The sequence below is a fragment of the Myotis daubentonii genome, chromosome 19 (assembly GCF_963259705.1).
Source record: "Myotis daubentonii chromosome 19, mMyoDau2.1, whole genome shotgun sequence".
In the NCBI taxonomy this organism is placed as follows: Eukaryota; Metazoa; Chordata; class Mammalia; order Chiroptera; family Vespertilionidae; genus Myotis; species Myotis daubentonii.
The window spans coordinates 6,664,654-6,682,675 of NC_081858.1; the positions used below are offsets into that span (position 1 = coordinate 6,664,654).

The 18,022-nt window shown below is 39.4% G+C and overlaps 1 protein-coding gene across 6 annotated transcripts in view; it reads left to right on the forward strand.

Annotated features, from left to right (window-relative positions):
- The window catches only part of TAOK3 (TAO kinase 3), a 161,759-nt gene that overhangs the window by 68,219 nt on the left and 75,518 nt on the right, over positions 1–18,022 (forward strand). For 4 of the 6 annotated variants that reach the window (XM_059676638.1, XM_059676643.1, XM_059676641.1 and 1 more), the window contains exons 2-5: positions 8,470–8,572; positions 13,783–13,991; positions 14,891–14,962; positions 15,783–15,884. In XM_059676638.1, the coding sequence (XP_059532621.1) occupies positions 13,872–13,991; positions 14,891–14,962; positions 15,783–15,884 (294 nt within the window). In that variant the 5' untranslated portion in view covers positions 8,470–8,572; positions 13,783–13,871. Of the gene's footprint in view, positions 1–8,469; positions 8,573–13,782; positions 13,992–14,890; positions 14,963–15,780; positions 15,885–18,022 lie in introns of those variants that run through there. The other 2 variants (XM_059676642.1, XM_059676644.1) reach the window with 2 other exon arrangements.

Consider the following 18,022-nt stretch of genomic DNA (forward strand, 5'->3'; position numbering starts at 1 on the left):
TAATAAAAGAGAAAAATGGTAATTGGCGTACGACGATACCCTTTTCATTGGCTAATCAGGGCTATATGCAAATTAACTGCCAACAAGATGGCGGTTAATTTGCATATGTAGGCACAATGCAGGGAGGTGAAAGGGAAAGCAGGAAGAAGCCCCCTGCCACTGACAGTGATCAGAAACCCAGGGGGCAGCTAAGAGCTGGGGGGCAGGGCAAAGGCGGCCCCCAGCCATGATCGGAGAATCAGGCGCCTTTGCCGCCCTGGCCAGTGATAGCAGGAAGTAGGGGTGGAGCCAGCGATGGGAGCTGGACACGGTCGAAGCTGGCAGTCCTGGGAGCTAGGGGTCCCTTGCCTGGGCCTAAAGCGGAGCCCACGATCGCGGGGCCGCTGCAGCTGCGGGTCCCCGCTGCCTGAGCCAGACGCCTCAGCCAGAGGCATTAGGCCTGGGCAGGGGCGGAGCCTGCAACCGCGGGGAGCTGGGGGTCCCCTGCCCAGGCCTGACACCTCTGCTGGAGGCCTCAGGCCTGGTCAAGGGGCCGATCCGGTGATTGGTGATCGGAGGGTGATGAGGGTCAACTCCTCTGGCCGAGGCATCAGGCCTGGGCGGGGGGCTGAGCCGGGGATTGGGGGGATATGATGGTCCCCTTGCCCAGGCCTGAAGCCTGGGTCAGAGGCGTCAGGCTTGGGCGGGGGGTGGAGCAAGCGATCAGAGGGAGATGGGGGTCCCCTGCCCAGGCATGATTCCTGGGCCAGAGGCCTCAGGCCTGGGCGGGGGCCAGAGCCAGTGATCGGGGGGAGATGGGGGTCCCCTGTCAGAGGCGTCAGGCCTGGGCAAGGGGCCGATCCTGCGATTGGAGGGTGATGGGGGTCAACGCCTGAGGGCTCCCAGTATGTGAGAGGGGGCAGGCTGGGCTGAGGGACACTCCCCCCCCCCACACCCCAAGTGCACGAATTTCGTGCACCGGGCCCCTAGCATACTAATAAAAGACAAACATGCAAATTGACCATGCCTTTGCTACACCTTAAGCCACGCCCACCAGCCAATCAGAGCAACTATATGCAAATTAACCCAACCAAGATGGCGGCTGGCAGCCACGGAGCTGGAGCAAGCAGGAGGCTTGGTTGCCCCAACGATGGAGGAAGCCAAGCTTCCCTGCCTGCTGTGGCCAGCTGTGAGCTCCACTCAAAGCAACAAAGTTTCAATTATAGAAGGTAAATAAACCCCAGATACCTGCTTTCAGCCAGCTGTGACCACGGAGCTGGAGCGAGCAGGAGGCTTCCCTCCCACCTGCCTTGGCCGGCTCTAAGCTCCTCTCAAGGCTACAAAGTTTCAATTATAGAAGGTAAATAAATCCCAGAATAAAAAGAATAAAAAAAATAAAAAAAGGAGAGGCTGGGAGCTTCTGTCGCCGGGAGGCTTGGCCAGCCTGAAAACAGCCCTCAGCCCCTCACCCAGACTGGAAAGGCACCCCAGTGGGGACCTCCCACCCTGAAGGGGGTGTGGCCAGCCTGAAAACAGCCATTAGCCCCTCACCCAGGCTGGCCAAATGTCCATGGGGTGAGGGTCCCCACTCGGGGGGGTTGGCCAGCCTGAAAACGGCCCTCAGCCCCTCACCCAGACTGGCCAGGCACCCCAGTGGGGACCCCCACCCTGAAGAGGGTGTGACCAGCCTGCAAACAGCCATCAGCCCCTCACCCAGGCTGGCCAAATGTCCATGGGGTGAGGGTCCCCACTCGGGGGGGTTGGCCAGCCTGAAAACGGCCCTCAGCCCCTCACCCAGACTGGCCAGGCACCCCAGTGGGGACCCCCACCCTGAAGAGGGTGTGACCAGCCTGCAAACAGCCATCAGCCCCTCACCAAGGCTGGCCAGGCACCCCAGCGGGACCCCCACCCTGATCCGGGACACCCTTCAGGGAAAACCAGCCGGCCCCCACCCGTGCACCAGGCCTCTATCCTATATAGTAAAAAGGTAATATGAAAACTGACCCTAACAGCAGAAAGACTGGGAATGACTGGTCACTATGACACACACTGACCACCAGGGGGCAGACTCTCAATGCAGGAGCTGCCCCCTGGTGGTCAGTGCACTCCCACAGGGGGAGCTCTGCTCAGCCACAGCCAGGCTGATGGCTGCCAGTACAGCAGTGGTGGCGGGAGCCTCTCCCACCTCCTCAGCAGCGCTAAGGATATCTGACTGCAGCTTAGGCCTGCTCCCCGCTGGCAAGTGGACTTCCCCCGAGGGCTGCCGGGCTGCCAGAGGGATGTCTGACTGCCAGCTTGGGCCGGATCCCTGAGGGAACGGGCCTAAGCCAGCAGGTGGACATCCTCCGAGTGGTCCCTGACTGCAAGAGGGCATAGGCCTGGCCAAGGGACCCCCCAAGTACACAGATTTTTGTGCACCAGGCCTCTAGTTGAGATATATTTTTGAAAGGAGGATAATTATCAAAGGATCAGTTTTTCTAGCTACCTAAAAAAGAATACATTTTGGCTACTGATTTAGTAATCATTTGTCCAAATTTTTGCTCAAAAATTTAAGGAGGCTCTATCTTAGTCACCTCAGTCTTCTATATCAGACTAAGTGGTTTAAACACAGAAATGTATTTTCTCACCTTTTTGGAGGCTGGGAAATCCAAGACCAAGGTGCCAACCGATTAGGTTTCTGGTGAGCTCCTTCTTTCTGGCTTGCAGGATGACTGCCTTTTGGAATTGTGCTTGCAAGGCCTTTCCTCCTTGCATGTGTGAGGTGGGGGGGGCGGGGGGGGGAGAGATCTTTTCTCTTTTTTCTCTTATAAAGCCACTAATCCTAATGAATTAGGGCCGAACCCTTAATGACCTCACTTAACCTTAATTACCTCCCCTATCTCCAAATATAATCACATTGGGGGTTAGAGTTTCAAAATCTGAATTTAGTTCATAGTGAAGGCCAAAGAAGACCTTTTTCTAAAAAAAGTAAATGTAAATGTAAGTAAATACAACTTAATTTTGAAGTTTTGGGGTTCCTACATCTGACTGTGCTTAAGAAAAAACTGTTATTTTCAAAGCAACAAAGTGGAGACAAGGTAGAATGGTCCCAAACAAACAACAACAAAAGAACTTGCTAATAGCTGTGACATTTTATAAAAATTGCATGTCAAGTAATCCTTCATTAGCTGTAAGAAGGTTTATTTTCAAAGCTCTTATTTCTGCATGTTCTATTTTCTCCAGAGCCTGGCACTGTAATCCTATAGCAGGGAGTCAAAAGTTATAAATACAGAGCTCTTACAGTGCCTTCACATATTTGATGATCAGTGGGAGGTAAAATTTGCAGAAGCTAAAGGTGTTAATATCTTGGGTTTTTCTTTTTTTGGACAATTAAAGTGAAATTGATTGCTGAGAATTTTACATACCTTGAACTCAGAACATTTTTGTGTGTGTGAATCTGAATAAAAGATTTTAAAATCAAGCAACATGCCAGGATCATAGACTTTTAGGGTTGAAATGGAATTTAGAAACAGTCTTGAGTAGCCCTAAGACCAGGAAAAAAGTCAGCTGGTTCATTTTATTACTGATGCACATTTAAAAAAATGTTTTTATTTATTTTCAGAGATAGGAAGGAAGAGGGAGAGAGAGATAGAAACATCAGTGATGAAGGAGAATCATTGATCAGCTTTGTCCTACAGGTCTCCCACTGGGGATCAAGGCTGAAACCCAGGCATGTGCCCTGACCGGGAATCAAACCGTGATCTCCTGGTTCATGGGTGGGTGCTCACCCACTGAGCCATCCAGCAGGGCTGTACATATTTTTTTAAAATATATATATTTCCATAGACAGAAAGACAAGGGATTTTTTGTTTAATACTTGACATGAAACGAAAGGCAGAGTCATATAAAAATCTAAATTTTATTTCTGATAGTAGTGTTTGACTATTCATCTCAATTTGTTCAACTTAAGGAAGTCATTTTAACCTTTTGATTATATATAAAATGGAGTGAATGCTTAATTATAGAAATAAAATATTATATTTTACACTTACTTACCAACACTAATAATTCAACTTTGGAATATTTTCCAAAGATTTTCTTCTTAGCTTTCTCTTCTCACTGCATTCTTGGCCTGAGTTACCATGGTTCCTTCTTGAGTTTCTTATCTACCTTAAACAAATAATTCTAGATCTGAATTTCTAGCTATGTTATTTTCCCTGAATTCCAGTTCCTAGTGAAGGCCAAGCAGAGCTTTACCTGGCCTTCATTTCATTCTACTTGCTATACATCTCTACCTGGATGCCCATATAGCACTTAAAAGTCTAATTGGCTAGAAAACAATCACCATGTTTTTTCCATTAAACTTATTCCTTTGACTGAATTTCCTATTCTTTTTCATAGAGTAATTGTCTTCACTGTTGCTTGTTCTTAGAGCCTCAGAGCTAACTTTGATTCCCATGTCTTTTCCAGGCTTACAGCCACTTGCTGACTATGTCACATTATTACCATGTTATTCTTGCATCCAGATTCTTGAAGCCATGGCATGATATCTGCCTTCAGCCTTCATTCTGGAATAAGACTGTTATCCTTGTTGGGTAGCCCTAATCTGACCTCCCTGCTCTAGTTGCCTTCTATTTCAATTCAGTCTTTTAAAAACATGTTATCTTTTTTCATTATAAAGTGATAAATGGTCAGGGGAGAAAATGCTGAAAATAAAAAGAAAACAAAATGCCTATATCTCAATACCCCAAAATAATCATTATTAACATTACGGTCTGTATTCTTCTAATTCTTTTTCTATGATGTGTGCATAATGTTTTTATTTAATGTCAGTTGACCCAGGAGTAGTCTAAAGGTTACAATTATTATGATAATCAGTAACCCCCAACATCTTCTGCATTATTTGCTAAGTAGAAATTAGTTGATCATTAAGGTCCCTTTCCAGTTCTCAAGTGGAGTGATAGATGATCACAATGGGCATATATAATTAGTGGCATAAAAAGCAACTATCATCTATTTTCATTTTCAAAGAGAAAATACCATAAACAGAGTTTCTTATCTCAGATATCACTTAAATATTAGTGGCAGGCAGTAACAACAACTAACCCAAACAGTTCTGTTTCTTTCTCTAGACACAGTTCTCTTCAAGTCTTTTAAGGTGGTTGTATTATAGATAGAGGAGAGAAGCTCCTAGACTAGTCTCGACTTTGAAAAAGTCATATCACCTATTTTTTTTTTTCATATCACCTATTTTTACTTCATTTTTCACTGATGTAAAATGAAGATTTTACCTAGCTGCAACTACCTTCTGGAAGCAAGATAATGAATGAAATCATGGGAATTTACACAGGCTAATTTACTGTGAAGCTTAAGTTTGAGGGTCCCTCATTTACACCAGCCCCTTCTGAGGCCTATACCTATTTTGTTTTGTTTTTAAATATGTGTTTATTGGTTTTGAGAGAGAGGTAGAGAGAAAAAACATGGATGTGAGAGGAAAACATTGATTGGTTTCCTCCCACAAGTTCCCCAATTGGAGATCAAACCTGCAACCTGGTTATGTGCCCTGACTGGGAATTGAATGGTGAACTTTCGGTGTACGGGATACTGCTCCAATCAATTGAGCCACCCGTTCAATTTTTTGTGTGGGAATTTGGAAAAAAAATTTTTCTTAAAGAGATCCCCAAATTTGCTTACTCTTTTGTCCTCATAGGAACTGAATCCACCGCTATATATTCAAGTGTTATGAGTCCCTTCAGAGAAATGATGACATGGAAGTCCAATTTTATATTAAGTCAAATTTTTCTTGATCACTCTCTACATTATGGGCAAAAATAGGAAAACTGTTTGCTGTTCTGAAGTCTGATTTAGGCAACAAAGTTTTCAGAATAAAGTTTCCTGGGGTGAGAAATCAGAAGACCTGGATTTTAATGTGGGGTAACACTACTACATAGCTGTGATTTGATACTTAACTTTTTTGCTATTTAGTTTAATAAAAAGGTTGAAATGTCTAATCTTTAAAATTCTTTCACAGATGAAACATTATGATTCTTATTCCATAATGCCAAAATATTGTGGATTTTTCAAACTAGTTGGCTCCAGATTTATTGTTGAAGTGTGATTACAACATTTTAAGGCAACTAAGATCTTCTGTGAATCCTTTTTCTTGAAAAATGCTGGGCAAAGGGAAATTATTTAAAATGTCTACATTTATACTCCCCATCAAATGGTCTTTCTTATATGAAGTCATAATGACTGTGAAAAAATAATTTACTTTATTATTGTTGGATGATTTCCCTTTCTTAGAATAAAGAATGAAGATTATTTCAGTTGCACATCTCTGATGAAATCTTCTACTATAAGCTAGCTGGGTTGTTCAGTTGGCCTAAGGGCCTAAGACTTGAAATACTACATTCTTGTCAGAGTTCTAATTTCTCACTACAAATACAATAGGGGGTTGAGGGGACTGAGTTTCCAGGCGGTCAAGGAAGAGGGGAAAAAATAATTTCATGCATATTATTTCATCTTCAGTTAATTCTTAAAATGCTGTCCTCTTGGAAGGAAAAATGTTCTTTTTCATATTTTAAGGGGAGGGTAAATTGAAAGGTAATTTTTAGTATAAAATTGTGATGGAAAAAATGGAAGAATATTTCAGCAAATTTTTATAGAGTATCTGTTATATAAAGATGCCATGGGCCAAGCAGTTCAACTCCTAGGTATTTAATTAAGAGAAAATGTATGTTCAAAAAAAAACTTGTACACAAGTGATTATAATAGCATCCTATCTAATAAAGAGGGAATATGTTAATTGACCCCCACGCTATCGCAAAGATGGTGGCACCTACAGCCAATAAGGAGGGAACATGCTAATTGCTGCCCCGCACTCAAAGATGGCGGCACCCACATCCATAAGATGGCAGTGCCCAGTCCCCTCAGCCCCTCCCGGGCAGCAAGCTCGCAGCAATGCCGGCCCGCCCCCAGGCAGGCCCGCTGCTCTTCGCGCCTGCCCCCGGAGTCCCCCAGTCCTCTCAACCCCCTAGCCCAGCTGTGGGCAAACTACGGCCCGCGGGCCGGATCCGGCCCATTTGAAATGAATAAAACTAAAAAAAAAAAAAAAAGACCGTACCCTTTTATGTAATGATGTTTACTTTGAATTTATATTAGTTCACACAAACACTCCATCCATGCTTTTGTTCCAGCCCTCCGGTCCAGTTTAAGAACCCATTGTGGCCCTCGAGTCAAAAAGTTTGCCTACCCCTGCCCTAGCCACTACTCAAGTGTCTAAAAATTACTTCAATAACATTAGTTTTAAATTGTTATATTCATTGACACAACAACTGTCCTTCTAGAAATCCATTCCAAAGGAAGCCCTAAAACATAGATAGGTAATATGCACAAAGATCTTCAAAACAAAATAATTTTTAATAGTTCAACAAAGGGTAGACTGTGGCCTTGGCTTCATATTGTGGAAAGATGGTTATGAGTGAATTGTGACTCTTCCATCAGATATACATTGAGTAGTCATTAAGTGATCTTTTTGAATAGTGTTTGATGATATGGCAAAATGCTTATAATATAGTTAGGTAAAAGAGATAGTCTATCCCTAGCTGATTTGGCTCCTTGGATAGAGTGTTGGCCTGCAGACTGAAGGGTCCCAGGCTCTATTCTGGTCAAGGGCATGCACCTCAGTTGCAAGTTCCTCCCTGGCCCGGGCCCTCGTTGGGCACGAGCAGGAGGCAACCAATTGATGTGTTTTTCTCTCACATCGTATTTCTTTCTGTCTTTCCCTCTTTCTTCCACTCTCTCTAAAAATATCCTTGGGTGAGGATTAAAAAATAAAAGAGAGAGGTAATCTATGAAATTATATCTATAAATGTGATCTCAGCTGTGTAACAAAATAAATATGAGCATGAAAAAATAAATATGTGCTTGGAGAAATGTATGCCAGATTGTTAATGGAGTTTGTCCTGGGTAGGATTATGGATTTTTTTTCATAGTATTATATATTTCCCAGATTTTCTACATTGGGCATGTACTTCTTTAATAGATAATAAAGAATAATCATTACTCCCAAAATGCAGGAGATTGGTTATAGGAGAGCCTAGAAAAGGGAAGGTAGATGAGTCGATGTAAATCATCATGCCTATTGGAAAAGCAATTCAGAATATAAGCCTTATTGACAGACAATCAGTAGCATCACTGTGTGCTGTCAGATTAGTCCTGTCTACGGGTAGCCTCTATTGAGTTTCCCTGGACTCAAACAAACCAGTGGAAGCCTCAATATAGATTCTGAAATCTAGTGACACATTTGTTTTCCTGATATTGCTTGTGAAAGAGTAGCCTGTGACTCTGTTGTGAAATTTTTACCTTTTACATTTGTCATCCAAAACAGCTAAAGATAAAATTTTAACTTTGTAATGTTACATTTATAAATATTATAAATGACCATGTTATTGATTATTACTCCTTTAATTTGACCCTGCAATTATGTATTTTCTTCTTCTCTTTCTATAGGTGCACCATAAATACAAAAGACTGAAGTTACAAAAGGGGAAGAAAAGGTTGCTGCTAAAATGAATTTGAGCAATACAGTGTATTTTGTGCCATACACAAAAAGGTATTGTCCACATAGATCCATAACTTAGCTTTCTCCTATAAAATGGAAATAAGTGGTACAGTCTGGTTTTTTTCTTTTAAAAAAATATTTTTATTGATTTCAGGGAGGAAGGGAGAAGAAGAGAGAGCTAGAAACATCAATGATGAGGGAGAATCATTGACCAGCTGCCTTCTGCAGGCCCCCTGCTGGGCATTAAGCCTGCAACCCAGGCTTGTGCCCTGACTGGGAATCTGACCGTTACATCATGGTTCATAGGTCAGCACGCAACCACTGAGCCACGCCATTCAGGCTTTTCTGTTTTTTCTATAATTAATTTTTAGTATATTTCAAAGAAAAATATATTAAAAGGGAAAATATTAATAAAATTGGGATAAAATGTGCTTTTATAAAGTTTTTTAGTTTCAAGTTATTTTCTTATAAATTTTTATTCTCATTTATAGCTTACAATAGATAATTATTTGGTTAAAAGAAATGAGCTCCGGTTGATTTCTATTATCAAATTATTTTCTGGAAATAAAATTTTTGTTGTAGTAATACACGTAAGCAAAAAGAGGAAATTTAAAAATTACCTGAAATCCCAACTTCAAATAAAACATAAGCCTTCAAAGAAATCTAAACTTACAGGTTAAAGAAGCCATATTTCCCATCTTCACTGTGGCATCTCTCCTATGCTCTACTTATACCCTGCCTTTTACTAAAACAAAACAAACAGTAAAGAAATGGCCTCATGTAAATTCCCATTAGTATATTACTGGGTCAAACACTGTACTCATTCTTTCAGTTGTATCCTTATGCCTATACCAAAAAAAAAAAAATGCATATTTTCTATTACTTTGCTAATTTGGTGGGTGAAATGCGATGTCTTATTATTTTAGTTTTTACTTCTTTAATTACTAGTGAAATTTTGTATGTTTCATTTCATTAATGGCTCCTGCTATTTCTTTTTTAAATTTAATGTTTATGTCCTTTGAGTGTGTGAGTGGGTGTATGTATATGTATGTGTTTACCTCCTTGATATCAAAAATAACTGGCAAATAATTTGTAAGAACCACTCCCATTCTATTTGCCTTTCGTTTTTTAAATTGTATCTTTCTTTTTAAAACAAACTTATTGATTTTTTACATATAATAATTTAATATATTTCAAGAGCATACTAGTAATATGTTAAACACACTTATATGTAAACTAGAGGCCTGGTGCACAAAAATTTGTGCACTCGTGGGGGAGAGGGGGGGTCCCTCAGCCCGGCCTGTGCCCTCTCGCAGTCTGGGACCCCTCAGGGGATGACCACTTGCTGGCTTAGGCCCACTCCCCGGGGGATTGGGCCTAAGATGGCAATCAGACATCCCTCTGGCAGCCTGGCAGCCCTCGGGGGATGTCCACTTGCCAGCGGGGAGCGGGCCTAAACTGAAGTCGGACATCTTTAGCACTGCTGAGGAGGCAGGAGAGGCTCTCACCACCACCGCTGTACTGGCAGCCATCAGCCTGGCTTGTGGCTGAGCAGAGCTCCTCCCATGTGAGAGCGCCCTGATCACCAGAGGGCAGCTCCTGCATTGAGAGTCTGCCCCCTGGTGGTCAGTGTGTGTCATAGTGACCAGTCATTCCCAGTCTTTCTGCTGTTAGAGTCAGTTTTCATATTACCTTTTTACTATATAGGATAGAGGCCTGGTGCACGGGTGGGGGCCGGCTGGTTTGCCCTAAAGTGTGTCCCGGATCAGGGTGGGGGTCCCGCTGGGGTGCCTGGCCAGTCTGGGTGAGGGGCTGATGGCTGTTTGCAGCTGGTCACACCCCCTTCAGGGTGGGGGTCCCCATTGGGGTGCCTGGCCAGCCTGGATGAGGGGATGATGGCTGTTTGCATCTGATCACACCCCCTTCAGGGTGGGGGTCCCCACTGGGGTGCCTGGCCAGCCTGGATAAGGGGATGATGGCTGTTTGCAGCTGGTCACACCCCCTTCAGGGTGAGGGGTCCCCACCTGGGTGCCTGGCCAGTCTGGGTGAGGGGCTGAGGGCCGTTTTCAGGCTGGCGGGGACTGAAGCTCCCAACCTCTCCTTTTTTTCTTTTTTTTTTATTCTGGGATTTATTTACCTTCTATGGCTGTCACTGGAGCTGAGAGCCGGCTTTAGCTCTGAAGCTTGGCTCCAGCTCTGAGACCTCGGCTGCTGAAAGCAGGTATCTGGGTTTGTTTGGGTTCTATAATTGTAACACTGTTGCAGTCCTGCTCGCTCCAGCTCTAACAGCTGAAAGCAGGTTTCTGGGGTTTGTTTAGGTTCTATAATTGCAACATTGTTTCTTAGAGTGCAAGCTCAGAAGCCGGCAGCGGCAGGTGGGGAACCTTGGCTTCTTCCTTCACTGGAGCAAGCAAGCCTCCTGTTCGCTTCAGCTGCCTGGCTGCCAGATGCCATCTTGGTTGGCAGTTAATTTGCATATCTCGCTGATTAGCCAATGGGAAGGGTAGCGAAGTTATGGTTAATTACCATGTTTATTATTAGATAGGATATAATAATTATAAATATATCATATTTAGTAATACATTTATCAATGCATTTAAGAATTCACCAATAGATTTATTAATAATTCATTAATATCTTTCTTAATTATATTTATGGGTTGCTTATTTCCCATTTATTCATATCTGTTTCTACATTTATATATTAATAAATAAATACATATATGAAGCCATCATCATATTGAATATACATGTCCATCATTCCCCAAAGCTTTCTTATGCCCCATTTTACTCCTTCCTTCTCTCTCTCTCTTCTCTTCTCACCCATCCCTATTCCTGGGCAACCACTGATGTGCTTTCTGTCATGTTAGGTTAATTTGTGTTTTCTAGAATTTTATATGAATGAAGCCATAAAGTATGTATTCTTTTTTTTTATCTGATTTCTTTCACTTAGCTTAATTATTTTGAGGTTCATCCATGTTGTAGCATGTACCAATATAGTTCATTTTATTGCTAGGTTACATTCCATTGTCTGCATTTACCACAGATTGTTTATCCATTCATCTGTTGATGGACATTTGGGTTGTTTCCAGTTTTGGCAATTAAAAATAAAGCTGCTATGAACATTTGTGTACAGTGCTTTGTTTGGACATATGTTTTCATTTTTCTTGGCTAAATACATAGGAATGGAATGGCTACATCAGATGGTAGATGTATGTTTAACTATTTAAGAAATTGCCAAACTGTTTTTCAAAGTGTTCATTCCATTTTTACATTTCCGCCAGCAATGAATGAGAGACCCAGTTACTTTACAATCTTGCCAATACATGGTATGCTTAGTCTTTTTAATGGTAGCCATTCTTCTAGGTGTATACAGTATTTCATTGGGGTTTTAATTTGTATCTTCCGGATGAATAGTATTAAGCATATTTTCTTTTGTTTATTTGCCATCCATATAACTTTTTTAGTGAAATGTCCATTCCAATTTTTTCCCATTTAAAAAATTGGGTTGTTCATTTTGTCAAGTTTTTTAATCTTGATGAAGTCTAATTTATCAATTTTTTTCTTTTATGGATAATGCTTTTCTTTGCCTAATCCAAGTTCACAAAGGGGAACAAAACATAAGATTTCCTTTAGGAAAAACAGAAATATCTGTGAACTAAATTTTTGAGAACTAAAATGTATTTTAAACTTTTTAATATTTTTTTAATAAAGCTGAGTACTATGGATCACCATTTGCTGGAAATACATAGATCACTATGTCGTAGTATATAGACTAAATACTTGCTTCCTGACCATGGGGAAGTGGTTTCACCTTAGTCTTAGTTTGTTCCATAATATCAAAATAATAATGTCTCACATTATGATTTGTTGTGGGGTTTAACAGAGATAGTATATATGGTATTTAGTGTTGCCTGACACATAATAAGGCCTAATTAATGTTAGCTGTTATTATTTAAGTATTAATTAGACCAAAATGCTTTTTTAAAAACAGATTTATTGAGACATAATTTTTATATTATATAATTTACTCATTTAAAGTATATAAATCAATGGGTTTTAGTACATTAACAGTTGTACTACCATTACCAAAGTTAATTTTAGGACATTTTCACCACCCTTTAAAGTTATTCCCACAAACCCACCTTTCCCCCAGTCCTAGGCAACCAATTGCCTACTTTGTCTCTGTAGATTTACTTATTCTAGAAATATTTTATAAATGAAATCATACAATATATGGCTTTTTTTCACTTAGCATGTTTATTGGGTTTATCCATGTTGGAGCATGTATCAGTACATCATTTGTGTTTTTTTTAATTGTTTTTTTGCTTAAAGTATTACAAAGAGTATTATATATGTCTCCTCTTTTCTTTTTCTTTTTTTCTCTCCCCTTGATATTCCCCATCATTGTTTTTATGGCTGAATAATACTCCATTGTATGGATATACCACGTTTTTTTACTCATTCACCAAATGGACATTTGGGTTGTTTCCATCTTCTGGCTATAATGAATAATGTTGCTATAAATATCTATGCACAAATTTTTGTGTGGACATCTGTTTTCATTTCTCTTGGCTATATACCTAGGAGTAGGATTTCTGGATCAAATGGCAACTCTGTGTTTAAGTTTTTGATGAACTGCCTAGATAGGAAACAAAATGGCTGCACTATTTTACATTCCCACCAGCAGTGTTAAGAGAGTTCCAATTTTTTCACATCCTTAGCAATTCTTATTATCTGACTTTTTGATAATGCCCATCCTAGTGGGTATGAAAAGATATCTCTTGTTTTTTTGTTTTTTTTTTTAAATATATTTTATTGATTTTTTACAGAGAGGAAGGGAGAGAGATAGAGAGCTAGAAACATCGATGAGAGAGAAACATCGATCAGCTGCCTCCTGCACATCTCCTACTGGGGATGTGCCCGCAACCCAGGTACATGCCCCTGACCGGAATCGAACCCGGGACCTTTCAGTCCGCAGGCCGACGCTCTATCCACTGAGCCAAACCGGTTTCGGCGATATCTCTTGTTTTAATTTTACTTTTCTAATGACCAGTGATGTGGGATGTTTTTTGCATGTGTTAATGGCCAATTGCATATCTTTGGAGAAATGTCTATTCAAATCTTTTGCCCATTTTTCTTTTGAGTTACTTGTCTTTATTATGGAGTTATAAGACCACAATGCTTTTTAATATCAATTTGTATTGCCACCAAACAAAATGTGTTAGAAATAAGGTAATGTCAAACTTAATTTTTCTACAGGTACTAAAAATTTACCCCCAAAATATTGTCAATGAGAGATAAAGCTGATTGGGACATCAAAAGCAAAACGTTTGCAAGTACTGGTCATCATGCCTAAAGGGGTGCCAAAGGACCCAGAGATTGCTGATCTGTTCTACAAAGATGATCCTGAAGAACTTTTTATTGGTTTGCATGAGATTGGACATGGAAGTTTTGGAGCAGTTTATTTTGTAAGTAATGGAAAAGGATCATTTAGATAGATCAGATTAAGAAAGTTTGACTTCTACACATTCTATTACTTGAAAAATACACTTGGCTTTAATGTCTATTCTACAAATTAAATGATATTTCCAGTAGAGGCAAATAGTCATTGCAGAAAAGCCAGTCCAGAAATCTAGGCCTTATTCAAGTTAATGGTATCTATAACAACTGACTGCTGTCAAGGTAATATTAACAAGTTATAAGCTTGAAGTAGAGCCCTATGCATTTCCACTGTATGCCACACTTTTTCCTGCCTTAGGACCTTTATATATGCTCCTACTTAGAAAATGCTGCACATTGCATCCCTGTCCCTCTTTAACTCTTATTTGTCCTACAGATTTCGGATTAAGTGTTACATCCACAAGATAGCCTTTCCTGTTCAACCCTCCAGCACTAAATTAAGACTTTTTAAATGATCTCCTAACACCTGTGCTTATACTTTGTTGCATTTATCACAATTGTAATTAAATAATTGTGTGAGAGTTTTTGATTCATGTATATTCCTCCCACCTTTTAATGGTTATTTCATTATATAACTGTACCATATTTATTTAACTGGTTCTCTATTGATGGAGGTTCTATATGATGAAGCCGGTGTGGATGTTTTAGAAATATGACTTGTTTCTGTTTGAATGAATATATTTTATTAAACCCTAATTTTTTATAGTGTAATCTTTGCATGTATACAGAGAGGGATTAAGATAAACTGTTCTTTAAAGTGGGATGGAAATGTCTACCTAAACCTATCAAAAGTTGGACTATCTTTAAATTGTGATAATGAAGTGTGAAAATGTTAAATTCTCTAGTCAAATATTTAAGAACCATCATTCATTCTTTTTGTTTTACTTTCTTCACTATCTTAACACAGGCCACAAATGCTCACACCAATGAAGTGGTGGCAGTTAAGAAAATGTCGTATAGTGGGAAGCAGACACATGAGGTAAGTTAAAGATAGTTGAATACCTAAACTGACATAAGTAAGTTAATATGAAATTGATAGAAGAAACAACGTTCTTTAAACATTTTTAAAATATATTTTTTTATTGATTTCAGAGAGGAAGGGAGAGAGAAACATCAATGATGAGTATCATTGATTGGCTGCCTCCTGCATGCCCCCTATTGGGGATTGAGGGCACAATCCAGGCATGTGCCTTGACTGGGAATTGAACTGTGGCCTCCTGGTTCATAGGTCAATGCTCAACCACTGAGCCACTCGAGCCAAGCATCTTTAAACATTTTTTATCACAGTTCTTTTTTAATCCTCCTTCTGGAGCATACACTAAACATTCCTAATATTCTAACGCAGTCAGCTGTTTGTGGAATAGATGGGTTAGTACAGTGGTCGGCAAATTCATTAGTCAACAGAGCCAAATATCAACAGTACAACGATTGAAATTTCTTTTGAGAGCCAAATTTTTTAAACTTAAACTATATAGGTAGGTACATTGTTTTTAACTTAATTAGGGTACTCCTAAGGCTTAGGAAGAGCCACACTCAAGGGGCAAAGAGCCGCATGTGGCTCGCAAGCCGCAGTTTGCTGATCACGGGGTTAGTACAATGGATTTAAATATGTATTTGGTGTTAGATTTACATTTACATGTATTCAAAAACTTAAAGAAGTAACATAAGATTAAATGGCTTCTTCATTTATTAAAGATTTACTTTGTCCCTTTAAAAAATAAAAAGAAATGATGTATGTGTACTTGATAATAAAATACTATTTTAAGCTTTAGAATGATAACTTTTTTTTTCTTCAATAGAAATGGCAAGATATTCTTAAGGAAGTCAAATTTTTACGACAGTTGAAGCACCCTAACACCATTGAGTACAAAGGTTGTTACTTGAAAGAGCACACTGCTTGGGTAAGTCAAAAGACCTCTATTATTTATTTTTTTCTATTAACTTTTTTCTATTTTTTCTCTTATCTCTTTGATCTATAAAATTATCAGTCCCACTTGACTTTTGTTATTAGTCTTTCACATTTGTTAATGCCTTAGAGTATGCCATATGCTATATATTCTATAAGAATGATATCTAGCCTATGGGAAATTGCATTCTATAAACACTCATTGAAGAAATGGTGGAAGTTAACATGATTTTATAATGACTTATTTATGAAAGTAAAGAGCAGGGCCTTCAATTCTCATTCTAAAATTTTTATCTTTGACATTTTTCATTCCCCACTCCAATTCCTGCATAGTTCAGAATTGTGGTTGGTATTGTAATGCCTAAGTTTTATCAAACAGGGCCAAGCAATAATTAAAATGAAACAATCTTTTGTTCCATTCTGTCTTCTTAGTCTATTTTTACATGATTGTGTTTCTGTTGGGCACTGTTCAGTACATAAAATGTTATACTTTGTACTTAATTCAGATTGCACATTCCAACTTAAAGTCTAATTTAACTATCATTTATTGAATACTTACCAGCACTATGTCCTTTCCTGTACATGATCTCCACTTAGGGAATTGAATTTTTGTTCCCAGATAGACTATCAAACAGTATACTTAAACATTTCTGATCAAGTAACTCTCAAGATATCTAGAGCCATTGTTTCTAATCTGAGGAGAAATTAATCAGAGGTGTCTCTCATGATCTGGAAATCAGTTCTCTGGCAATCTCAACTGTCTTGAAGGAGTCAAGAAAGGGATTTTGAGCAGGCAGGATGAATGTTACAGTATCAAATGTTCAATCTCATGAGTTCAGGTCTTCAGAAAAATCCTCTGAGCTCTTAGTTGAAGCCTATTTACTCTTTGATTACACAGAGTGCTAATAAGCTTGGTCACCGGGTCTCTGTCTCCAACAGATTTGATGGGTTAATTAGGAGAAGCTTTAGGAACTGAGCTGCTTGCTGGAGACATACCTACTAACAGCCACAGACTAATTTGACCTTAAGAAAGAAGTTGGGAAAGCTAAAGTATGGAGCCTCATTTTATGATCTGAGCATCATATGATTCTCCTGTGCTTGTGTATTAAATTGTTTTTTTCTCCTGCTTAAAAGAAGAAGAAAGAAATTAGAAAAGTATGGGTACAGCCCTAACTGGTTTGGCTCAGTGGATAGAGCACCGGCCTGCGGACTGAAAGGTCCCAGGTTAGATTCCAGTCAAGGGCATGTACCTTGGTTGTGGGCACATCCCCAGTGGGTGGGTGGGGCGGGGGAGAGTGCGGGAGGCGGCTGATCAATGTTTCTCTCCCATTAATGTTTCTGATTTCTATCCGTCTCCCTTCCTCTCTGTAAAAAATCAATAAAATATATTTTTTTTAAAAGAAAAGTATGGGTACAATTGAGAAATGTTTCCATTAAAATTCATTAAAGAAAAAATAATTTATTTGTCAATTATACCTTGATATAGCTGAAAAATAGTGCATATAAAAGGCTACCCTTCATTATAATAATCACTTATGTGGACTCTCATTTCACAATAAGAAATGAAATTAATGTTTATAATCTGCTTACTTTTAATGTTAAGCTGAAAACTATAATAACATTTCTAAACTTTAAACTTTTAAGTTCCTTATATTGTTCTAAATTATTCTAGCAATACAATAATTTATATATTCATATATTTAATATTATGCATAATTTAATGATTTAAGTATATAGATATATAACTTGATTATTATAGAGTATATTGTATATGACATATATCACTATATGTATTATGTACCTTGCATTGCATTGCTATTGGAATAATTTAGAAAAATGAGATAGATTGAATATATAATCTATAATAATAAAAGCGTAATATGCTAATTAAACCAGACATTCTTCCAGACGAAGCTGCGGCGGCAGCAGCTGAGCCCCTTGCATGAATTTCGTGCATTGGACCTCAAGTATATCATGTTCTCCTAAGTTATTTTGATAACACAAGGTGCATGAAATATAGATATATGTTTTATACTAATTTTTGAATGAAAGGAACCAATATATTAATATTGGTTATGTCTAGGTAATTAAGGAAACTAGTATTTTATAATGAGCATATGGCATTTTTTAGAA